The sequence below is a fragment of the Lygodium microphyllum genome, chromosome 14 (genome assembly GCF_053477565.2).
Source record: "Lygodium microphyllum isolate KBCC chromosome 14, Lygodium_microphyllum_v1.1.10, whole genome shotgun sequence".
Classification (NCBI taxonomy): Eukaryota; Viridiplantae; Streptophyta; class Polypodiopsida; order Schizaeales; family Lygodiaceae; genus Lygodium; species Lygodium microphyllum.
The window spans coordinates 108948553-108974595 of record NC_141148.1 but is presented as its reverse complement, the minus strand read 5'-3'; the positions used below and the strand labels follow the sequence as shown (position 1 = coordinate 108974595).

The following is a 26043-nucleotide window of genomic DNA, read 5'->3' as shown; positions in this document are numbered from 1 at the left end:
AAGGGTGGAAAATTTGTTTCTAATGAACTTGCTCGTTTTTGTGCTGATCATGGTATCCAATGCCCACCAAGAGTTTGCTAATACAACCACCCCTCAGGAGAATGGCATATTGGAGTGGAAGAATCGTAGTGTGATCGAGATGGCCTGTACCATGATGGAGCATCGTCAAGCACCTTAGTGTCTATGGGCTGAGGCTATGGCTACTACTATGCACATTCTTAATTGATCCCCTACTTTAGCTATTGTTGGCATGACTCCTTATGAGGTGTACTTTGGTTCTAATCCAGATGTTTCTTATTTTTGCGTTTTTGGGTGTGATGCCTATGTTCACATTTTGAAAACACAGTGTGAAAAATTTGAAGATTTTTCCAAAAGATAGGCCTTGTGCCTGTCCAATGTGACATCACTGCGATACTTAGACTTGAAGACCCATTTGACTCCAATGATCTTCTTATGAGGAGTCTTCGGCACAAGGTACCAAGTGCCATTCCTCTCAATTGACTCCAGCTCTTGAACCATTGCTCTCCGCTAATGATCACTACTGGGGGACAATTGGTAAGTCCAAGGGCTGCGAATGAAGCTCCTCATCTGAAGAAGAGTCCTCTAGAGACATAGGCTCCAGAGGAACAATCGCGAGTGCCCAGCTATCACCAGGATCTCCAAGAACAAGGTGTTTCTCACCCTCCCCCCCCCCTCCCCCCCCCCCCAAAACCTCCCCCCGCCCTGAGGCTAGAACTTCCACAAACCGAACATCACGGCTCATGTAGACATCCCGCTTAACAAGATCATACAATCGGCAGCCTTGAGACTGCAAGCTATAGTCCACAAAAGGTTTTGCACAGCACCCAGGCATTGATTTCCATGACACTTTTGCCCCTGCAACTCGGATGGCTACTATTTGTGCAGTTCTTGCCTTGGCCAGCCATAGGAGATGGCTGGTCTATTAGTTGGATGTGAAGTTTGCCTTCTTGAATGGGGAGTTGAAGGAGGAGATCTATGCACTGGCTTTGGTTCTTCTAATGGTAAGGTGTACAGATTGAGGAAGACTCTCTATGGCCTTGAGTAGGCTCCCTGTGCTTGGAATCAGAAGATTGACTCGTTCCTCCAAGAGAAATTGGGGTATCGATGTTCCGAGGCCGCCCCTCAACTTTATGTTCATACCTCAGATGGAGGTTGTGTGTTGTTTGTTCTTTATGAGGAGGACTCGATTGTGATAGGTGACCATATTAAGATAGTCAAGCAGACGAAGGCAACACTTCATGAGAAGTTTGAGATGACGAATACATGACTTCTTCATTTCTTTCAGATTTCGAGGGGGATCTTTATTTCCCAACAACAATATGTATAGGAGCTTTTGACTATGTGTGAGATGGAGGAATACAAGTCCCTTATGACTCCTATGAACCCGAATTGGAAGGCTATAGCTCATTCCGATTCTCCTTGGCGGATGCTACCCATTGTGGGCAGCTGGTTGGCTCCTTGATTTGGCTTCTCAATACTCGTGTTGACTTATGTTATGCTGTCGGTGTGCTGGCCGGGTTCATGAGTGAACCCAAGATGGCGCATTTGTAGGCTGCTCAGAGGATTGTGCGGTTCCTACGGGGGACCCCTGAACTTGGGATCTATTATCCAACAGGTACAAGTGCCACAACCTTGGTACTTATAGGACGGAGTGATTCAGATTGGGCTAGCGATGTGAATCATCGACGGTCCACGAGAGGTTATTGCTTTACCTTGGATGCTGGTGGTATTTCATGGAGTAGCAAGAAGCAACCCACGGTTGCTCTATCTTTAATTGAGGTGGAGTATTGGTTGGCATCCTCTACTACATGTGAGATAGTGTGGCTTCGCAGGCTCTTGGAGGAGCTTGGCTGCCAGCCGCAGAGAGGTCCTATTGTTCTTTAGTGTGACAATGAGTTACATTGCCTTGGCTAGGGACCTTGTGTTTCATGCTCGGAAGAAGCATATCGAGATTCAATACCATTTCATTCGGGTGAAGATTCTAGATGAGACTATTGCCTTGGTCTATTGCAAGACAGAGGACAATCTTGTAGACTTGTTTACGAAGGTCCTAGCCTTCTGCCGTGTCCATGATTTGAGAGGGGGTATTAGAGATTGGCATTTCCGGACAAGCAGGTTCAGATTTGAGCAATTTCTTGTAGTTGTACCAAGCAGTCCACGTGGCAAGCGGTGTTAGAGATTGGCATTTTCGGACAAGCAGGTTCAGATTTGAGCAATTTCCTGTAGTTGTACCAAGCAATTCACGTGGCAGGCAGTTGACATCAACAAGTGGTAGGTAGGACATGTGACTTGTGGCAGGTGGGACAGTTTACAGCAGGTCGAACTATGCAAGTCGGACAATTATTGTCCAGTCGGCTGCATTTAATGCAGTCGACCTAGATTATTTCATGTATTATTTGTGGCCTTTTTATTGGCCCTAGTCTCTACACTCTTGCTCAGTTTGGTTCTTAGGTTTCCAAGTTGCAGACCGTGGAGACTGCCCTTAGTGTTCACGGAGTGTGAGATCTTCGAGGTGGACACATGCGCAGCCATACTCTTTGCACCCATGTACATATCTACATCCTTATACAACATTCTTCAGTGCAGATTTTTTGTGTTTCATTGTCTCTCTCTCTCTCTCTCTGTCTCTCCTCTCTTTGTTTACAGTTTGTCTTGATCATACGCTTCTGCACTTTTCCACTCTGATATTTGTTACTTCCTAATGTAGGTGATGTGGTCATCCCTGGACTCTCTAGTACCAAAGAGAAAGTGTGAGAGGGTGCTGAGGTGGGGCAAGTGAGCCTCATCTATGTAGGCATACCGATGCACAGGTTTCAGAGAGGGATTTTCTTGAATCATCAACTAAAGTTTGGCAGGTTTTGAAATCTTGGATGTCGGATTGATTTCTAGGTTCATGATGGGTTGTTACTTGAAAGAGCATAGGATTGGCTCCTAGTTTGAGCTCACATGAAGGGACACTTTGGCGGCCTTGGCCAAAGGTGGGGAATCCATGTTCACATATACTCAGAGGCATTTTGGATGATGATGTATGCTACTATGAGGCATTGTTGATAAACATCGAGAGATGCTATGACTCTTCTTTATTTTCAGATTTTGGTACGACCGACATCAACATTAGGTTCTCTTCGAGGCACCTTGGTGGTGGCTTGATCACACACTGCTTGGGTATCCATGGTCCTATTCTAATGATCTTTGTTGTATGGACTGTGATAGGACATTATCATTGTATCGTTGTATTGTATCAGATCTATGATTTGAGAGGGGTGTTAGTAGTATGGTTAGCTTAGGAGTGAGTTTGGGCATGTGTAGTAGTGGGCCTGACATTATAGTGCTTTTAGGCATTTTTAATGTATCATGCTTATGGCGTTTTTAGCATTTGTTGCTGGCCCACCAGCATTAAATGTTGGCAGTTGTGATCATTTTCAAGATATATTTTTGGCCTTTATATTCAAGCTTCCTCCTTCATAGTCTGTCATTTATTAGTTGTAGATTCTAGTGCAGACCTTGTTGGAGAGAGAGCCTAGTGCTAGTTCCTACGCAATTAGTGACTCATTGTTGTACATGATTGTCTCGTGTTTGGTATATGGATTACATTTCCGGAGTATATCTTTGATTTCTCATTTGCAGTGTTCTTGTGTTTTCACTTTTCTCTCTTTTGTCTTGTGTTTACCAATTTATTTTAGCATTCTTCTATGCTTCCATTGCTGAATCCACTTCCAACAATATCATCCTCAGCTACCAAGGCAAGCACAATGTGAAGAGTAGTTAATTTCACCACAGGTAAAAAGATCTCATCAAAGTTCATACCTTTTTCTTGCTTAAAACCTTAGTCCACCAACCTTACCTTGTACTTTGGTTTAGCATCATATGTAACCTTCAACTTATAGCTCCACTTAGATGTCAAAGAATTTTTGCCCTTTGGCAAAGGAACCAACTCCCAAGTTTGATTCTTCATAATAGAATTCATTTCAAACTGCATAACTAGCTTCCACTTAAGCTTATCATCACGAGTTGTGGCTTCTTTATAACAAGATAGCTCCCCACAATTTGTCAAGATCACATAGTTAACCTTAGGTTGAAATCACTTAGGGGGATGAGAGATATGAGTAGATGTGCGCAACACAATGGGCAACATGTTACATACTCTCCCTCTTTCTCATCCTTGAAGGTGCTGCCATCATTATTTAGCCTAATTCGGTGTCCTCAATGACGCCTTGGACTATGCTCAAGGATCATAGTCACTAGAAACGTTTCGTCCTATTTTGTGTTTCATATAATAGGTAACGTAAAGTGAAAGTAGAAACCGATATTGGTGAGAGGCCTAAGGTAGAGGGGAAGATGGAGGAGTGTATGGAAGATGTGGAGGACAAAGAGAAGGAAGAGACAAGGTGGAGATGGAGGAGGATGAGGCGGAGTAGGAAGAGATGGAGGAGGAGGAGGAGGAGGAGCAGCAGTAGCAGCAGCAGCAGCCGCCGCCGCCGCCGCCCGCGTGTGCAAGGAGGAGGACAAAGAAAAAATATGGGTCGTAATAGAAAAACAGCCCACATATTCTTTTAATAAAAGAAATACTTTAAAAGACTTTTTGGTTTGTGTAATAAAAGAAACACTTTAAATAACTTTTTTGTTTCGTGATCTTTTGTGAAACAAAACAAAGTATGAAAAGATGGAGGAGGTGATTGGGCATGTAAGGAGGGTGGAAAAAACACTAATTGTAAAAGAAAAACAATCCGCCTAATCTTTTTAATAAAGAAAAATCTTTTTTTAAAAAAAGTTCGTTTTGCAAATTTTTTTTTTCGCGACCTTATTTCACGAAATGAAATGAAACGTTTGGCTTGTTTTGAGGTTTTGTGTTTCGTGAGGATAAAACACATATTTTGGTTACTATGGCAAGGATTGATCAATCCTCATTGTATTAAGCTTTCATCTTTGTTTAGTGCAAATCATTCTTCTCTTTCAGCTTTCTCTTCTTCTCTCCTTTATCTCCGTGTTTGTGATTCTCTTCCGTTGCTCTCTGCCAGGTCGAGGTAGTCTTCATTGTCTTTGTTGTGGACAACAGGCTGCACACTCTCCATCTCCGTCACTATCACCATTGAAGGTGTTGTCATTGTTATTCAACCCGATCTAGTGCCCTCACTGATGCCTTGAGCCCCTTCTCAAGTAAGACACCATGCATTGTGTTGTATGCTTTAACCTTTTACATCTTTGAGTGGAGGTCCCAAGCAACACCCTCCCATCCCATACCTTATCTTCCACACCTTTATGGGTGGTTGGGTAGGTTTTGTGTTCGTAGGAATGTGAGATAACCATCCCTTTTCTCCACCAAACGCTCACCAAGGAAATTTTGGGGATTTAAAAAAAAGCAAAGGTAACAAATAATAAAATATTTGGGCTCTCAAGGAAGATGACCATTGCCTCTGTAGTCTTGGTAGGTTCTTGTATAAGTGACATGCATCTAGTGACTAATGCCCTAGTTGCTTTGGGGTGGGACCTCTCCGAGTAAAATAGAGGTAATCTCTCATTGCCTTTGTAGTCTGGGTAGGCCTTTGGGTGTTGATGTGCACCCTTGGTCTGTTTGTTTGATGCCTTGGCTGCTTCAAGGTGAGACTTCTTGGACAAGCTATGCTTTGTGGTCTCTCTTGGCTTGTGTTTTTGACTGAGAGGGAGTGTTAAGCAACAAAGGGTTAACTAACTATAATCCCCTTTTTTCAGCTCATTGAACATCCCCAAAACTCAAATATTAAATGCCCCAAAACCATCCAGGGACCCACATTTAATCTACCCAAAGTGTTCGGACGCTTCATGAGAGTGCTTGGGTGCCACCCAAGATAGTTGGCTCATCTGTCTAAATAGGGATCTGTCTAGCCACTTTGCGCAACCTGCAAACCTCATTCTTCAGTTATTACTCACCATCCTTGTTGTGCACATGTTGGCGACTGCTCCACTTGTTGCTACTAGCTGTCGCCCTACTATGTATACCTCCTCTAGCTGCAATTGACTAGTTTGTAGCCTTGTGTTCGATGTTTCCAGCATCAAATTTGTTGTGTTTTGTTGTTGTTTTGACCGCTTGGCTGATGTCATCATCTAGACAATTTTCTGCATGTGTTTTCATAAGCCCTTGTTGTTGCTCAATTTCCAGACCATCCAGACAGTTGTGTTTTCTTCTCTAGAGGTTGCATGTTAACTTCTTTGGGAGTGCTATAGTTGTGTTTTTTCCCTCTTCGATTGTGATGGCATTCTCCAACATTCGAACTTTAGTGGTGTACTGCCTCAGGATCATTTGAAGGCTGCCCCCATCAACTCCCTCCGATCAGCTCACTCCTGGAGAGAGAGTGGTTTGAGTTTTTCTTTGCTCTTTGGAGATTTGTTAGTTTATTTAGTTAATTGAGTTACTTTTCACTCTACACTTTGTTGTGCTTTTTTGAGTTTCTCTTTTAGTTTAGTTGTTTTAGTTGAGTTCATACACACTTTGTGTTTTCTTTGCAAAACCTAGGTTGTTCTTCTCACACATCCCCCACTCATACCATTCAATGATCTTCAGCTATTGTTGCACTCCATCATCATCATCTCTAGCTTCCACGACTGCTTCAACACTTGCTCCGACACTCTTTAGCTGCTGCCATCTTCATCCTAAGTGTTGCATTTGCTCTAAGTAATTTAGTTGTGTTCGTACATTGTGTGTTTTCAGTCACGAGGACGTGAAAATTTGATGCTTTGCTTATGTTTAATTGACATTTGATTAAAGGATTAATCAAATGTGCAATTAAAAGATGCACATGTGTTGCACATGTGAGATGCAAGCTGCTTTTTTACAGTTGAAGCCCCAAGGACCCTGTGAAAAAGATGGGTGTCAAAGGCAAAAGTTGTAACAAGTTACACTTGTTAGATTCTAGGTGAATTTTGGTGTCAGTTTGCCCCTAAGACCATTAATTGGCCATTAAGTGTCAGTGGTGATACTAGGGACTAGGCATTAATTAATGGATTAATGCTTGTCCAAGGGTCAATTAATGCATGGGACCACTTTGGGTTGCAAATGGCCTAGCCAATTAATTTTTGGATGGGCAAGGTCGATTTTCTGGGCATGGATTAAGGGCTGAATTAATTTTCAAAATTAATTAATTCTAAAAATTAATTAAATGGTTGGAAATTGCTGAAAATGGATTAAGAAAGCTGCCACTTGGCAAAACTTTTCCATGCAAGTGGGGGAAAGGCTAAATAAGGCTGAAGGGAGAGAGAAATCTCGTTTTTTCATTTTGGAGCTGTTGGAAAGAGGTGTTGGACTGTTGCTGCCAGCTTTTGGGGCCATTTCCCAGCCATTGGAGACCATTTTTGTGATGGAGATTGCATATTCTTGACCTTGGGAAGCTGGCAATTGCTGCCGATGCACTTTCTCCTGAAGATCACAGTCTCTGATGCTCTTATTGTTGTTGGTGCATCTGTTTGGGGTTGGTATAGCAAGGCAACAGCTGATTTTGATCAGTTCTTCGCGACAAATCTCAGAACTTTCTCTCTCTACAGCACTCTCTCATCTCCTTCAGCCTATGCTCAGCCATTCTCAGCAATTCTTAGCCATTCGGAGGAGATCTCAGCCATTTTTGGTAGGCTGATTTGTAATTTCTGCAGTAAACCCTAATTTACAGCAGAAATTAGGGTTTAGTAGCCACCTTGGGATTCGTGCCAGAGATTGAAGGCTCAAGGGATTGAAATCAGCAGTTGATAATTGAAGATTATCAAGGGATATCGGGAGCCAGCCCATCCCAAATTTATTTGGGGCAGCATTTGGCCAGCCAAGGGTCAAATGGGAGAAGAAGTCCTGGGTGAATCAAGGAGCAAATGACCCAAAAGGCTTGCTCTTGGGATTCGTGCCAGAGATTGAAGGCTCAAGGGATTGAAATCAGCAGCTGATAATTGAAGATTATCAAGGGATATCAAGAGCCAGCCCATCCCAAATTTATTTGGGGCAGCATTTGGCCAGCCAAGGGTCAAATGGGAGAAGAAGTCTTGGGTGAATCAAGGAGCAAATGACCCAAAAGGCTTGCTGGACATTTATGACAGCAAGAGCAATTGGTTAGCAGGAGGAGATTGAAGAATCTCAAGTTGTACTCCTTCCAATTGAATGAAAGCTAAAGAAATACCACAAGGGGCGCCAGTTTTGGGGCCAACGGGGAGTCTACTGTCCAAGAAGGTTATGGTAAAGTGTGTATTTCATTTTATGTGCATTTATTTATTGCTGTAGTTAACTCTTAAATCAGGTTATCACCACCCATTCCAAGAAGGAAGGCTGGTTTCAGTTTTCTCTGTGTATTGCTCCAAAGCAGCCCTTGCTAGCCTTTGGGACACATGCTCTGTCACTTGGTCTTGGATGATCACCTCTACACGAGCCTTGGTCCATTCACTGGAATGTGTGGTCATAGTTGTAAGGTACGAAAGGTATGATACAATACTAAATGGCACCTTAAGATTTTATAAGGTACGGTATGATACGATATTAGTACAAAAAAAACTTGATTATTTTATTCTAAAGATAATAGAGTAGATGTTTAAAGTCTAAATAGCAATGCTATTAGAGTATATACGATAATACTTAAGGGTAACATGCCAAAACCTCATGCCTTTGCCAAGGTAAGACAAAACTTGTCACATTAGGACTGCCTCCGCTATGCTTGAGGTGCCAATGCACAAGGTGGATGAAGCCAATTGCGGAGCTATGTTGGAGAACAGAGTGACCCACAACTTGTTCCGTAGTCTGTGGTCTCCTCTAAGTCCTATGTGGCACGACCATTTAGAGCCCTTCCTAAGAGAGGACCCTAAGCAAGTAGTATGGTGGTGTGCATCTGTAGGTTGCATCAGGATAGGACCAGATGTTGCGATCGTATATGTCTCTCTTCGGACCACCTGAGCTTGCTGCTGGCCAACTATGGAAGAGGGATGGCTGTTACAAGGGGACAGTGCAATATGCATACAACTGAGATGAGGGCAAGGCAAGGAGGGAAGGCGAAGCTGGTGCTGCAGGTAAACAGCAGACAGGCAGTGGTGGCAGCAGGGAGCAGGTGTGAAGCGCAAGAGAGAGCAGTACAGAGGAGGCGGTTTCAGGCGGCAGGTGGGAATCTGTAAGACAGGGTGGCACAGTGGACAGGGATGCAGCAGCGAGGCAAACACGGAGGCTGGGCAGATGGGATGGGAGCTGGGTGGACAGTAGGGGAGGAGGCACTAGAAAATGGGTGGAGCAGGAGTGTGGTGGCAAGGTAGGATGGTGGTGGCAGTGGCAGTAGTGTTTCTTTTTTTGCCCCGGGGGGGGGGGGGGGGGGGGTTTGTGCTTGTCAGGTCCCTGAGAGAAGAGTGCTGTAGACCTTGGGTAACTATGGGGGTACTTCTGTCTGTTCATATTACTCCTCTGTTGTCTATGAGGTTATAAAGTGGTGTTTTTCTCTCTGTCCTCCCTCTTTTTTGGAAACCCAATTCAACTTTACTCCTATTTTTAAAACTTAATGTTTCCTTACCTACTCAACAAATTGCCCAAAGGTATCTTATACCTTTCTGCCAGAGTTCTTTCTGCATAGACTATTTGTCAGTGCTTTGGGACTTCCTTCTATCAATAATATCCGTCTCTTGTCTATAACAGCGTAAATGCACATTTATGTGAATGCTTGTATTTTATGTCTCTGCTTAATTTTTTTGTCTGCATAGAATATTCAATTGCTATGATGTCTTATATCTTTCTGGCTTCTTATGGATGCACAAATTTACCTTCTATAACCCAGGCACATTTCACAATGAAAGATAGTGTATCATGACTCCTAAGTAAGTGGAATTAGGCACCCCAAATGCACACATTCACCTTCTAGACTTTTTAATGAAACAGGTTTCACAATGAAAGATAGTGTATTATGACTCCTAAGTAAGTGGAATGAGGCCATCTTTGGGACTTCCTTCTATTGATAATGTCCATCTCATGTCTATAAATGTAAATGCACCTCTAGGCAAATGCTTGTATTTTATATTTCTGCTTAATTTCTTTGTCTGCATAGAATATTCAATCGCTGGAATATTGATGCACCTTTGTTCGCATGTAAATTCTTTGTGACATCAAGAATTATATTTTCACTGCATATTCTCAAGTCTATCTTAGTGCTGCTTTCTTGTAGTGCTCAAACATGTGGAGTCTTCTCCAAGTTGAGCAGTTGTATTCACAATACTGGTTTCCATTTACAGATTTGGTGTCATTATAACTCTGTGTGCACTTCTATAGGAGGATTTTGAAGTTCTTTGGAGTTCCTGTCCGTCAACCTATATTTAGCCATGATTACCAAGCCACTTCTCTTGACATATTTTTACCTGCTTATCTACATATCACTCTCATCTGGGGTGATTTTGTACAACAAGGTAATTTGAAGCTTTGTGCTCCGGTAGAAAACATTTCCTTTGACAACTTTGAGGTTTGCAACATGAGACTCATAATTGTTATCGATACTGAAAGTTTGGTTTTGGATATACAAGTAGCGTTTTGCTTATTTCTGTAGTGGTTATTGCAGTGGGTACTTTCTACAAAGCATTTCAACTTTCCTTTTCCAATTACTTTGACTATGATACACATGGTTTTCTCAGGCGCAGTAGCTTTTCTTCTTGTGAGGGTTCTTAAGGTATGTTCTCTTTCTTGGTGGGCTGCTTTGGTGTGTTCTCACGGAGGTATCTGTAAAGTAGAATATTAACGATCAAGCTGATAATTGACATTACAATTTAGTCTCTTGTTAGAAGCAGAAGCAAATGAGATGATTTGTAGTAGGAACTTGTGTAAAGCAAAGCACCCTACACATATAAAGTTTATGTTGACAAGCATGCTATCTTTTTGCAATGACATATCTCCCTACAAGACCCTTAAATTGTGCACACAATGTTGGCAATCTGCATGGGAGTTAATGATTTTGTTGTGGGGCTTATTCATGGGAGTTAATGATTCTTTTGTTGGGTTTAGCCATGAACTAGCTGGGCACTGTCCTGAACAAATAGAGAAGAGTTGAGGTGATTGGGCCTGCAGTTTTTTCTTTAAGCAGGCTGACATACCTCTAATAGGAAGAGGGAGATGACTGACCTAAATTGTAGGAGGAAGTCTGAACTAGTTAGATTAATGTCTTTTGGAGACCAAAGTACTCGTGAGACCAACATTGTGTTATATATGTCTAATGCAATATGATATCTGATGCACTGTATCATTTCTAAAATAGAGTTTTGGTTGACAATTGTAAACCAAAATGTCAAACAAGAGACCCAATCACAAAGGAGCACGATACTGATCGGCATGCAAAAGATACCAACTATTCAACGTGTCTAAACATGTGTGAAAGCATTATGGTTAAAAGTCTAACCTGGATCATTCGGATGAACATGGTGTGATAGATCTAGAGCATTTAGCTCTGCTATCTTTTCCAGTCAGAGTTATTTAAGTTTCCAAAAGTCAAAACAAACTCTTTCTGAAACCAATTGCTTGATACGTTAACCTTCGAATCTTTAACTTTTGTTCTAAAGGTAATCTTGCTTTGCTTTTTTAGGTTGTGGCACCAGTAAAGATGACATTTGAAATGTAGGTATTGTATTCAATTGTTAATAGTAGGTGTTATTTCTCTTGGCTCTATGGAGTGGTCTTTGATATTGGACGCGTGGCTGCAGATATGCAACTTGTGTGGTTCCCATTAGTGCATTTTTTGCGTCCAGTTTATGGTAAGTGCTCTTAAGATATTCATGTGGCTTGAAGGGTATGGATATGATGTGAATGGTCTCCCTGTGTTGAGTCTCCAGACAATTTCACTTTTGCACTTTTATTGATTGTCCAGAATATAAAATGGTTTTTTTTTTTTTTTTTGTTTTTGCATTGCTTCTTTTTTACATGCAAAAACCTTTTGTATTATGCAATGCTGTAGAAACCCTCAGTGTCGGACTTCCATATTTTATGCACTTCCATATTTTATGCAATCAGAAATAGTAAAGAGAACAAACTTAGTTGCTGGAGCTCAAGTTGCTCACGCTCCAGGCTAATGATCAAGGAATGCCTTGGTCAGGAAGTAACGATACCACTGTTGTGGATATTCAGCTCATTCCTCTTTTTTCAAATGGTATAGAGTGTCCAAAATCTCATCCAAGAAAAGAAAGGGTGCATGATGAATTGACATAGAAGGTGCCAAATGGAAAGAAGAGCATGCTGAAAGATGACCTTAGAAAACTAATTGGCTGCTTCTGTGTAAGTGTTAGAAATTTTTTTGTATTTTAGCAGCTGCATAAGAAATGACACATAATTTCTTCAAGGATTTTTTCAAAATTTCCACTAGGCTAAAGACTTCTGCATTTGTCACTATCCATCTTCCAAGCAAAGCACATAGTAAAATGATATTGAAGCATGGTTGGGATCAGATTCCATAATAGCCTCCAATGGCCCACAAATGTCCCCTGGACTTTGCTCTTGAGGAAATGAGAGCACTTATTCATTCTGGCAAGGGTCTTCTACCGGTTGAATGCTGCTTTCAGCCTGATAAGTATGAATTGGTTCCTGCCACTGAATCCAAATAACACCTGTGTGAAATGGCACCTCCTGGTTTTATCACTGCAAGACAATCACCACATAGTTACTAAACATGTCTGCTGCTCATGAGGAGCAGCATCAACAAGGTGCACAGATGCAGGATATTTTTCCTGTTCAGTTTGCTTTAGAACAGCCAGTGCAGAGGACAGTTGCTGACCAGTGCTTGCACAGGACTGCTCATCTTGATGTACAGGTGATGATAGCTTGGACTTTGATTCAGGGTGTGACAGTGAGATCTGTGAACCAGCACTTGGAGATGCACATGCTAACTGATGGATGCAATGTGACTGTCCTCAGGAGGCCCCTACAGTAAACAGTTTCAAGATAACGTTTTGAGTTATGGCTCAGAGCAAAAACGAGCAATTTTCTCAATCTGCTGGTTCTTACGTATAACATGGCTTCATGGATCTTTCTCATGTGTTAGAGCTAGGGTTGGTGCACCAAGTCCATTCTCACTAGACCAGTTTGCAAAACAATACCCAGCTTCCAATGCCCAAATTAGAAAGTTTATGAGTAACTGCTCAGATTCTCTCCAGGATTTGGACACTGATTGTTCACACTCTGGAGAAGATAGGAGAGCTCACAGGGTGACTCTGAGTGCATGAGCTTTTCTTAGCATTTGGGATACATGCATCTTCTTCCATCTAGAGTTGTACATGGTTTGGCATTACAGGCCACCCCGAGTGGCTATCCCCAAGCCCTTGCATTAGACTTCTTTTATTTATTCTTGTTGTATCATTGAAGTCCTTTACGGGGTCAGTTTGTATCTGTATTTTACCACTGAAGTTTATTTCTGAGGTGTTTATTAATAGATTTCTTGTTTCTCTGAAAATAAAAGTAAGTTTATTTCTGTAGTTGAGGTAGCTATCAAGTTGAAGGTGATGGCTTTGGGCTCAAGTAGCATACATGAAACTTATTGAATGTTTCATGCCCTTGGTATCGATTTGAAATGGTATCAATGCTGCTTAAATGTGGACAGAAAGAAGTAGCACAAATATTAAAGCTATTTCCATGTGCGTTTTGGCTGGGCGTCCTCTACAAATAAGTATTTCCATGAAAAAATAGTCGTGTGACCTGTATTCAGTAGTTTTCTTTCCTATACCTATTTTGGAATCAGTACTTACCTTTTTTATCTTTTTTCAGGTTTGGGAACACTGCCTATCTGTATATATCAGTGGCATTCATTCAAATGCTTAAAGCACTAAGTATGTTTGATATAGTCTTCATGGATATCACACTAACTTTGTACCATCATCAATTTTTATGTCTTCATGTTGAGGCATAATGGTGATTATGTATTGATTAATAGTTTTTGTCTTTGCAGTGCCAGTTGCAACATTTTTAATGGCTGTTGTATGTGGGACTGACAAAGCTAGGTGTGACCTGTTTCTGAACATGTTACTTGTCAGTCTGGGAGTTGCTATCTCCTCTTATGGAGAGATTCATTTCAATATCACAGGAACGGCTTATCAGGTCACTGGCATACTAGCTGAAGCTCTTCGTCTGGTCCTAACGCAAGTTCTCCTGCAAAAGAAAGGGCTAACTTTGAACCCTATCACGAGTCTGTACTACATAGCTCCTTGCAGGTGATTAATATCTAACCAAATGAATGAAAGTTCTGCAGTATGTTGTATGGAAGTTGACAATGTTTTATGTTCGTGTTGGTTTTCCTTGAAGGTCTAGTCTATGACTTGAATTTCCTGGTTTTGCAATGAATGCATGACTAAAGACTTTGAGAGTAGAATGAAACCACTACCTGAATTACTCACTATATTGGTTGGAATGCAGTTTTCTGTTTCTTTTTGTGCCATGGTTCATATTGGAAAAACCTGAGATGGAGGCCCAGCAGATCACGTTCAACTTTTCGGTCTTTTTCACAAATGCCCTGTGTGCACTGGCCTTGAATGTGTCGGTGTTTCTGGTTATTGGTAGAACTGGTGCTATCACTGTCAGAGTTGCTGGTGTCCTGAAGGACTGGATATTGATTGCTCTCTCCACCCTGTTGTTTCCAGAATCAAAACTAACTGGACTCAACATAATAGGATATGCAATAGGTATTATTGTTTTTATCACCCACAAGCAGATAGTGAGAAACTAGTCTTGTATTTTCTATCCTGCAGCTTTCTCAGGGGTTGTTAACTGAAACAAGTCTTGTATTTGCAGCTTTATCAGGGGTTGTTACTTATAACTACTTGAAAATGAGAGAAGCTCGTGCAAATAATCAGCTCCCAGTTGAGGGAATTTCAGAAAGGCTTAAAATTTTAATCAAGGTAATTGTGTGGTGAATGCTTCTTTGATTTTCCTGGTGTTTGCCTCCAATATCATTTTTATTTCTCATTGATGAAAACAGGAAAGAAAACTTGAGAAAAAGTCATCAGAAACTTACAATGGGAGCCCTTCAGAAGTGGGTGGGATAAGCCCTACACCTATACTAGTGGATGAAGAGGCTCCTCTTATTTCCAATTCACGATTGTCCCACATTGGACGCATGGCAACGAACAACATTGACAGCTAGGATACTTGACCATGTGCTTTTTGCTGATGCAGAGCATATTCCTTTCTTTTGATGAGCAACTCATTGCTTGATAGGTCAGTGGGTTGGTGAGATGTACACAAGCATGCAGCTCCAGTGTCTTATCCTGCAGAATGCAGAGAAAGTAATATCTTCACCTATTCTTTGGTGTTTTTGGAGCCCTTCAGATTTTCCAAGTCAAAGCTTGAGATGTATTATTCAGGCTTGCCATGGAGGACTTCAAAAATATCTTATATAATCTATTCTTCGCGATATCCTCCTGCTGTTTATCTACAAGCACTTAATTCTTTCTAGTGAATGAAGGAAATTTTTGTTAGTTTTTGTGTTTCTTCATCTGTGCAAATTTGCTATATGCCAACAAACAATCGGAAGTTGCTTAGCTGGAGACATTATAGCATTTCTTTCTTTATTAAACTGTGCTGCCTGGTCTTCTTTTCTTCCAGGTCTTATTTGAGATATAAGCAATGGTGTGGATGCCTATTCTTCAATGTATGGATGGATGTGGTAAATATAATGGAGTGAGTACCTGTTTTTCAATTGATCAATAATGAAAGGTGTCTCTGGTGAAGGTGCAACTGGCAAGAAATAAAAATGCCCCACGATTATCATAATTTCACTCTGCAAGTGAATGTCTACAGAGCAGTTCATAGTTCATGTTGCAGGGGACGGATGGAACAAGAGTGACTTGCCATTACACAAGACCATAATTGATTTGGAAGCTACCACTCTTGGAAGTGGGCTAATTGAATCTTGAAGGACTGTTATGCTGGTGAATTGGGCACAATGCCTCTCAGGTGGATATATAGGTACATTGGGTGAATGGTATGCATGCACTTTTGGTGGGGTTGTGGTGTTCGAGTGATCTTCTATGGATTATAAACTGCCTCGTCCTATCTTTCTAGGCATAACCACGTGCTCTTCATTTTATCTGATGCGAGTATACTTAGCTATGATCTGTGGTTAGGGTCTACACAATTTGACAAACGAACGTGATGAGTGAATTTGTGATTGTGATGCACAAGGTCCGAAAGCATATGCAAACATCCATGAAATTGTGTGCTTTTTGATGATAAAGAGATTTTGAGAAATAAACTTGGGGTGTATGTTGCTTAAGAGGAGATCGAACAAATGAAAGATTGCATGCAAACCTTAAGGAAATATTGCTTAAGAGGAGATCAAACAAATGAAAGATTGCATGCAAACCTCAAGGAAAAAGCTCGAGGACTCATGCATTCTATAACAAGCTCTTCACCAGTCTCTATCCTCTGTTGGGGAGGTTTCCCCAACAAAACCATGGGGACCTCCAAAGTAATGACATGTTACCATTATCATTCAAAATATGCATAAATATAAGGACCCATAAGTTAACATGTGCTCAGGTGCATACATGTACGTGTGCAAGCATCCACACGCATCAACACCCACCAAAACTCAAGGGCACAAAGTTGTGGGTTGTAGATGAGCTTGCACAAAATGAGCTCAAGGAGAAGTCAAAAGAGATTGTGAAGATAAAGCAATACAAAAGTAATGCAAATGATTTGTATATGATGTGGGCAAGACTCTTATTTGGGAGTTTTAGGCATCGCCAGGTAGAGGGCTTCTTTTCTTGAGGTTTATTATTTTGGTTGAGTTTTGTGCTTTTTAATACCCGTAAGTGGATTGCTTAAAAATATTTGATAATGTATGGCATTGGTCCTTATGCATATGCAACGTCTTAAAGGATGCTCTCTCTCTCTCTCTCTCTCTCTCTCTCTCTCTCTCGTCCTCTTAGTAGGTTGAAGCCATCCCTCTCAAGCTTGTGTTTCTCTATTCAACTTGTCTCTCAACAAGCAAAAGCTTTTACATAGTAGGTTGAAGCTCCATAATAGCAAGTTGAACCTCTAACTCTCTCTCTCTCTCTCTCCAGCCCACCACACACACACACACACACACACACACACACACACACACACACACAATTGAAGCTCCTTTGAACTACCACATGACCTCCTACGTCTCTTGCTAAACCATAATGCCTCTAGTATCTTATCATCCAATGGCTTGCTAGGAGGCCTATTGATCAAACATACTATTGTCTTTATAGCTTCAACTGAAAATCTATTAGTGAGAACTAGCATTACAAAGCATACTATGGACCCTTTCTTGAATGGTTTTGTTCATTTTCTTAGCCACATCATTTTAAGTAGAATTATTCTTTGGAGTTGTCAACTTTCTTTTGATACCACAACTTCATAAAGGCATGTAAGGTAATACTCTCTGCCTTACTAGTTTTTAAGCACTTAAGCTCCTTACTTGACCAATTCTTTGTAAATGCCAAGAACTTTTGAAATGCATCCAATACATTACTCTTCTTGAAAAGAGGATAAGGCTAGAAATTTCTTGTTGCATCATGGGTAAAGGTGACAAAATATAAAGCTTCGGCCAATGAAACCATGGGTATTGACCGACACAAATCACTATGAATTAAATCAAGATCAATAACCATGGGTATTGACCGACACAAATCACTATGAATTAAATCAAGACATATTGATCTTCTACTCCCACTACCTCTCTTATGCAACATTTTAGTTTGCTTTCCGAAGATAAATGTGACAAAGTATAAAGGTTCGCTCAATCAAAACATGGGTATTGGCCAACATAAAACCATGAATTAAATCAAGATATTATGATCTTCTACTCCCACTACCTCTTTTATGCAACATTTTAGTTTTCTTTTCAAAGAGACAATGCTCACACAAGCCGAGATTGAAAAACATTTAGACAAGGAATATAGTTCAAACAAAAAGTTTTCATTTCAATGACTAACATATGCCCCAAATGATGATGTCATAAAGAGATAGATACATGTTTAGTATAGCTACAACATGGTCTTTAACACTAAATACACAGAATATAAACTACGAGATTTTTATCTTGTGGTCACAACAAGAGATCTCTTACAAATCTTCACACATGATCACCAAAGATTACTTCATAACCACAATTATCAAGCCATCTTATACTAATTAAACTTTTTTCAAGCCCAGAACATGCTGTGCATTCCAAAATGAAAGGTAGGGCCCAAGTGGAAGCACACAAGCAGAAGCAAGAGTAAAGCAAAAGCTATGGCGGATGGAGCAAGACAACAAGAGAGAGATACACCATATGTAGGAACTCCAATAGTCACAATATGTGACTGGCCTTCCCTTTTTTCAAATGTCATTGAAAGAATAAAGAATGAAGTGACAATGATGGGCACTTGCTACCTATAGTGTACAAGTGTGCGGGTACTATCAATGTAGTAATACATGGGCGGCTAGGCATAGGTGCCTTTACTCCCAACAACCTCCCAGTTATAAAGAGAAATGTGTCCCTAGTGAGGAGAGAAAAAGAAAAAATAACAAAGTGCAAATGTATATAAGTACAACAGGATGAGGAAAGATGCTATCCCATCCAACGCCCATCAACTTCCTAATGAAGGCAAAACGCTCTGTTGAGAGACTTCTCGCGAGCAAATCTACAAGATTTTGGTTAGTTGAGATCTTGATAAGATCAACAAACTTGTCCTCAATGACCTCTCTGATGAAGTAGTAATGAACATCATTGTGTTTTATCTTTGTATGGAAGATTAGATTCTTGGCTAATTAGATAGTACTCATAGAATCCGAATGTAGTGTAGGGACCACATCAGTAATACCAAGGTTTGCACCAGTCAGCCTAACTAGAGAGCCTCCTTGCAAGTCTCTATGTCTGCAACATGCTCGGCCTCGGTGTAGTAGATAGGGCCGTGAGTTTATGCAACCTGGATATCTAAGAAACCCCACCTCCAACAAATGAAGACATAGCCAAAGGCAGACTTCCTACTATTGGGATGTTTTGCATAATCAAAGTCAGTGTACCCCACGACTCTTGTATCTTGGCTACCATAATATATGCAAATAACTGTTGTGCCCTTTAGATACCTCATGATACCCTTGACGCCATCCCAATGTTGTTTGTTAGGTATAGCCATATAGAGTGTCACAACTCCCATTCCAAATGCCATATAGACATTAAATCAAGACGAGTAGCTATCATGGCATACATCAAACTACTCATGACAAATGCATAAGGAATCTTGGTCATCTCGGCCTTTTACTCATCAGATTGTGAACAATTGGCATGACTAACCTTCATATGAGAAGGTAGAGGAGAACCAGTAGGCTTACCATCCTACATATGAAACCGCTTATCAAGGACTTTCTGGATATACTCCTTTTGTGACAGATAAAGGATCCACTTAGGGAAATGTGCGTGATGCACATCCTAAGAATATGCAAGGCATGTCCCATGTCCTTCATCTCAAAGCTCTTCTTGAGCTAAATTTTAAAGGTATCCAACTCATCATGAGCTTTCCCAACAATAAGCATATCCTTCACATAAGGTACCAAAATCATAAGGCTGCTACCATCATGAGCCTTTTTCATGTATAAACACAGATCCATATCACTATGGATATATCCGTGCATAAAAGCATCAAACTTGTGGTACCATTCCCTAGGTGCTTGCTTAAGACCATAAATGATCTTTCTCAACTTGCACACTAGGTGTTCCTTACCTTTTTCTTCAAAGCCCTTAAGTTATTGTATATAGATCTCATCTTGCATAAGAGGCCGGGGCCTGGGCCTTTGGAGCATTAGTTGCTTTGTGTAGGCTATCTAGCTGTCTATACCAAAGAAGCACAAATGAGCATATGATGAAGGTTTCCTATTATAGACCTCCTCTATAACCTGGCAATGAATAGTAGTATAGGGGGACTAGTTAATCGAGTGTATTGTAGTAGTAATTGCCTCGGTCCAAAAGTGTTACGATAAGCCTACTTGGCTAAGCATACTGTGGACTCTCTCCTGAATCGTCTTGTTCATGCATTCGGCAATACTATTCTAGGGAGGGGTATGAGGGGTGGTCAATGGACTCTTAATAGCCACTCACCGCAAAATTATTCAAAATCCTTTGAGATATAATTATCCCTATTATTAGATCTTAGGCATTTTAGCCTATACTGAGATTGGTTGTCAAACAAGAGAAAGCTAGTAGCCTTGAAAGGTAGACAAGACATTCGATTTCTACTTAATAGGAGTAAGCATAGACCTTATGTGAGTAATAATCAATGGAGATGACAAAGTACTTTGCACACCTAGCCATTGACAGGGCATGGAACCACACACGTCCGAATAAACAAGAGCCAAAGGCTCACCCATGTGCTGCATGTTAGACTTCTTATGTGTACTATGTGTTTGCCTGCCATATAAATAATGATCACAAGACTCAAAACACTTACAGTGTAGGGGCAAAAGATATTCCAAACTAGTAAGCATTTCCTTTCAAAGAAATGTGTCCAAGGCGATGATGCCAAAGAGATATGTGAAATTGTAGCCACAACCAAAACATGGTCAATCAACCCAGATACAAGTAAACAATGGAGGTACTAGACTTAGCACCATGTGCAATAACAAGATTCCCACGAAAAATCTTCCATGAGGAATCACCAAAAGAGAAAATATAGTCCGCATCATCCAAGGTGCTAGCAAAGATAAGACTCTTCATGAGAATTGGTACATGATGTCCCACAAAAAATCTTCCATGAGGAATCACCAAAAGAGAAAATATAACCCGCATCATCCAAGGTGCTAGCAAAGGTAAGGCTCTTTATGAGAATTCATTAGGGCAAAAAGCATTTCAAAAATGACACTTGTAAAAAAATGATTAAGTTATTAATTAGTTGAGGTTTTAAAATAATGAACCCTCCAAATTTGGCCATTCAGACGTGATTAATGAGAGAATTTATTATTCATTTAAGAGGTTAGCCATTAAATGCCTAAGGACATTAACTCATGTCAGAGGTCACTTTTCGGCCATTATTCTTTCTTTTTGAATATTCTACTGTCACGTTTTCCACCAAAATCATGCTTCTTTTTTCGTCTGCATTCATTTGAATCATCGTTCTCTCCTCTTCACTTTGTTTCTTAGTTCTTAAAGCAAATTTTACTATGTCATAAAATTTCTCACTAAAATTACGTCCGGTTCTTACCAGCAGCGTGCATGGGTCTCTCTTCGTCTCCCTTCGTCTCCTTTCACAAAATCTTGAGAAGGTGATCAACAATCAAAAGAGTCTCTATACGGAGGATCAATACCACTTACTTTGTCGATTGAGCTATAGAGATATGGTCCTCCATGGACCTGAGACGAGATCATCTCGTTAGTTTTCAGCAGACCCAACTAGGTTGGGACATCCAAGCCGCATCTTTACTTTGACCCCTAAGACATCCATTCTGTAAGATTTTGTTTCAACTAAATCCAAGCTTTTTCTTCAATCTCTTCAATTTGATTCATAAGAAAATGGGTAAAAGGGTCCCATGGCGTTGATACAAATTGGTAGGGATAGATATACTAAGGATAATCCTTAAGTTAATAGAATAGAAAGTGAAAAATTTTACATTGATCTTGGCACTTGAAAATATAATATCTTCATTATACAGTGTTGTAATATCAACTTTTTAGTAAGCACTAATGGATAAGACAAGGATAATATATTATAATTAGAAGAAAGGAAGTACTTTGATTTTTGGGAGATAAAAATATTTACCTAGTAATAGATTAAAAATTTTTATTATTCAATTGTCTCTTAAAATATAAAAAAAATTAAACAAGTAATAGATAGAAGTATTAGTGATATTGTGTATCATATCAACTTTAGGACTAAGACGATTTTATGTATACAGGATGCTTCGAAGAATATGAAGGATACAACTTCTTACTTGATATTAGCTCTTGGGAGTCTTTTTCTCATCATACCCTCAACTATGATTAGCACTATGGGGTTTCAAGTTTCAATATCCTCAATTGTGATTCTTATTAGCACTATCAGATTTCAATACCTAAATGGTGGCTTGATGTCACGGGATGATACTACTCATAGTATCATATCCTAGCAAATCTCTTAAGATCCATTCCCTTGATTTGTAAGAAGAAATAGAAAGGACTTGACTCTATTTCTTTCTCTCAGAACTCTGATTCTAATGCAGACTGATTTTATAATTGAAAGCATCACTACATTATTGATGGTTTATCCTTGTATATATTTTTTCAAATGTAATATATCTCAATTTCACAAAAAAAAGACCATCAAAATAATCTTTGTGATTATAGATCTCCTTTACTCTATAGCATTCATGATCTTATTTATTTTTAAAAAATAGTTTAAAGATTATTATATGATGTTATACAAAGTTCTCTACATGAAATAACATGAACTTTTGACAAGTCAATGAAGTTAGATAAATAAATAACATGAACTTCCTTGAGTAGAGGAGGATCTAGATTGATTTGTTGGTTGATCAAGTACTCTAGGGGAGATTGGAACCTTGACAATTGTCTGCTTTGTCCTTGTTATCATTGTTGCGCCTGAGAATATGACAGGAAGAGTAAAAACAATTTATTCGCTGGTATGGTCGATACGACATGGAGAGGATAAGTTGATATGACGTGAGAGCAGCAAAGCGAAATTTTCGCAGGGTCATATTCACGCTGTATCGTGGAGTAGCTCATATGGTGCGAGCGTGGCAAAGCATAATGTTTGGTTCTATACTTCTCGCTCCGTATCATGGATGACTTGATATGGCGCGAGAGTGGCACAACAAAATCTTTGTAGGGGTCCTCCTCGCTCCGTATCGTGAAGGAGTAAGCATGCACGTGCAAAGGACACCCCCCTTGTAATGACTTATTTTTTGTGAGACCTTAAACCCATCACAAAAATTTAAAAAAATTTACATAAGGCTCTAAGGCTTTGAAAAAATTTTAGAAATTTTTAAAGATTTTTTTGAGCTCGTTTGCTATTTTAAAACTATTTTAAGCAAAAAAAGCCTAAAAATGACCAAAAAATCACAAAAAAATCACCCAAAAAGTCATCGAACACCCCATTTTTGCGCCGTATCAGATATGTTTTTTTTGGGTGATTTTTTGGGTGATTTTTAGGTTTTTTTACTAAAAAATAGTTTTAAAATAGTAAACGAGCTTTAAAAAAACTTAAAAAAATTTTAATTTTTTTTTTCAGAGCCTAATAAACTTATGGATTTTAATTTTAATTTTTGATGGATTTAAGGTCTCACAAAAAATAAGTCATTATAGGGGGATTGTACTTTGCACGCGCATGTTTACTCCTCCACGATACAGAGCAAGAACTCCTCCTACGGAGATTTTGTTGTGCCACTCTCGCGCCATATCAGGTCATCCACGATATGGAGCGAGAAGTATAGTACCAAACATTATGCTTTGCCACGCTTGCGCCGTATGAGCTGCTCCATGATACAGTGCGAATAGGACCCTGCGAAAATTTGGCTTTGCTGCTCTCGCGTCATATCGACCATACCAACGAATAGTTTTTTTAAACTCTTCCTGTCATATTCTCAGGTGCAACAATGATTACAAGGACAAAGCAGACAATTGTCAAGGTTCCAATCTCCCCTAGAGTGCTTGATCAACCAGCAAATCAATCTAGATCCTCTTCTGCTCAAGGAAGTTCATGTTTTTTATTACTCTTCCTATCATTTTCTCAAGTAATAGTAATAACAAGGACAAAGCAGACAACTCCCAAGGTTCCAATCTCCCCTAGAGTACTTGATTAGCCAACAAATCAATGATATTTTTGATAGATTTTCAAGAATGTTGACTAAAACTGGCTTGCAAAAGAAATGGTAGCTTGCAGCGATTCTTTCCCTTTAGGAGGCAGTTGAAGACTTTGTTATTGACTTTATGAATTATCCTTACATTGTTGCTGCTCATGCTCATAAGATCACCCTAGTGAACAAAGATTTTAATATGATTAGTAGAATAAGGTACCGAGGATGATGTTTGAAAGAGAAAAATTGATGTACTTGGACCTGTTAATATAAGAGAATGGGTGAGATGTATGGGCAAATGGTTATCAATGTTTCTTGCACTTCTGAGGAAGAGGACTATCTTAGCATATCTCATGAGGACAAGTCCATGCTAGTTGTAAAAAGGATATTTAATTGTTAGATTTTGTAGTTTATTATTGCATAAGGTAAGGCATTTTGACTCTAAAATTTTTTAGTATATAGAATAATTGTGCTATTGATTGCAAATAACACGCCTTTATTTTTGCTATTAGCTTTAGGACATTGATTGCATCTCTTAGCCAATAAATCTCTAAAATTATGTGTATTGTTGATCCACTGTTATCAACGGAATTTTTTTCGAGATTTGGTTCAAATATAGCAATGTCTTTCAAAGCTTTTGATTCCATCACAATTACCATATTTTTTTTCATTACATCGGATACACTTGTTGAGAATCAGCAATCACACTCACTAAACAGCCTCTTTGTATGGAGCTTCAGGGCCAAGGACATGCAGGCTAACCTATCCCATATGCACAATGGTGCCTACTGCAGTTTCCTACTTTCCTATAAAGCATTGTACTTGCTTCCTTTTCTTAATGCAATGATAGTACTCTTTTCTTTTCAGTGAAGTGTCAATGTCATTGTCTACATACACAAGATTGTGTTTATGAGTCCAAGTCTCAATCTTGGAACCTAATTCACTTGTGTAACAAACAGTGTCTTTGTCTTCTCCATCATGAGTCCACACTTCTCCTTTCATCCACCATAACTCACTGCCATGCTCTAGATCCCACATTTCTCACATGGTATCAGAGCCCAGTCGGGCATGGCTCAGCTCGGCTTAGCTCTCCTCTGCTCTCTCTCAGCTCATGTTAATCTCTGGTCAGCTTAGTTCCATCCCATGATGTCATCTCCCAACTCTATCCTCATTGAAGCTTCCATGGCAGCCATAGCCAGCAGCACCCTATCAGATTGGGCTGCTTATATCTCACTCCACAGGTCAAATCTCTTGGAGCTTCCTTCTGGAAAAGTATTCCCCAACTCACAAAGCTTCCTTGTATCACATCAATCTAGGACATTTGGCTATCTGAAGCTCAGAATTGTGAAAATTCCCAGTCATTGCCATAGTCTTCAACTGTGACCTGCAGGACATACCCTCCATGGAGCCTTCATATCTCTCTCTGTAGAGCATATATTCAAGAACTTTCTTCTAGACATATCTTCCTTCACTCAGGACGCTCCCTCCTGGCACAACAAACAACCACATTGGTGATCTACAGCCCTGGCATTGCACAAATTCGACGTCACTGCCCCAAACTGCGCTGTGGCTGTTCACGCCCTCTGCCTGTGTCGTGCTGTCCATGATCTGGAGGATTTCCATAGGGATTTGATAGCCCTTGACATAAGCTTCCTAGACATGTAAATTTTTTTGAAAATGATCAAGTATAGCTTCTGCAATCTGAGAAAAACCAGGCCCCTGTCTCAGAAACCCTAATTCCACCATAGCCAAAATCTCTCAAGCTTTTTTTTCCTCATTTTTTCTCACTCCTGACACTAAACCAAGCTAAAGCCCACTCTAATCCATTGACCCAGCATCAAATCAAGGAGGGGAAGGACCTGAGAAGATTGAAGAATGACCGAACGATCCCAAACAAGAAGAATCAAGCTTAACATAAACACTGACATAGTGTGTTTTCACACTGTCACTAACTGTGTCTCTTGACACACTGCATTCTGCTCTTCTACTGATAAAATCTCAGAATTCTGGTGTTGATTTGTTGCTAATCTTGAAACCTCAACATGGGAAAAGACTCTCCAAATGCTCGATTCAAAGGAGCCGGGTTCACACCTGGCAAACCCGCATCAAGCTCATCTTGATGAAAAAGGGTCTCTGGGCCATCACAAATGGCAAAGAGAAGAAACCTTGGGACGTGGACCTTGCAACTACTTGGCAAAAGAATGATGACAGAGCCCAGGCCATTATCAAACTGGAGCTAGACGACAGTTATAACCATGTGGATAACTGTGAGACCTCACAGG

At 40.1% G+C, this 26043-nt stretch overlaps 1 protein-coding gene across 3 annotated transcripts in view; it reads left to right on the top strand.

Annotated features, from left to right (window-relative positions):
• The window catches only part of LOC148025970 (putative sugar phosphate/phosphate translocator At3g17430), a 28042-nt gene extending 11788 nt beyond the window's left edge, over positions 1 to 16254 (top strand). Inside the window, exons 2-11 of one of the 3 annotated variants that reach the window (XR_015693171.1) lie at positions 10268 to 10401; positions 10551 to 10658; positions 11565 to 11596; positions 11683 to 11733; positions 13733 to 13794; positions 13914 to 14175; positions 14378 to 14643; positions 14753 to 14859; positions 14940 to 15178; positions 15566 to 16254. Coding sequence is in view for 2 of the 3 variants with exons in the window: in XM_087693210.1 (XP_087549336.1) it covers positions 10318 to 10401; positions 10551 to 10658; positions 11565 to 11596; positions 11683 to 11733; positions 13733 to 13794; positions 13914 to 14175; positions 14378 to 14643; positions 14753 to 14859; positions 14940 to 15104 (1137 nt within the window). In the remaining variant the exon portion in view is untranslated. The other 2 variants (XM_087693210.1, XM_087693211.1) reach the window with 2 other exon arrangements.
• The last annotated feature ends 9789 nt before the right edge of the window (positions 16255 to 26043 follow it).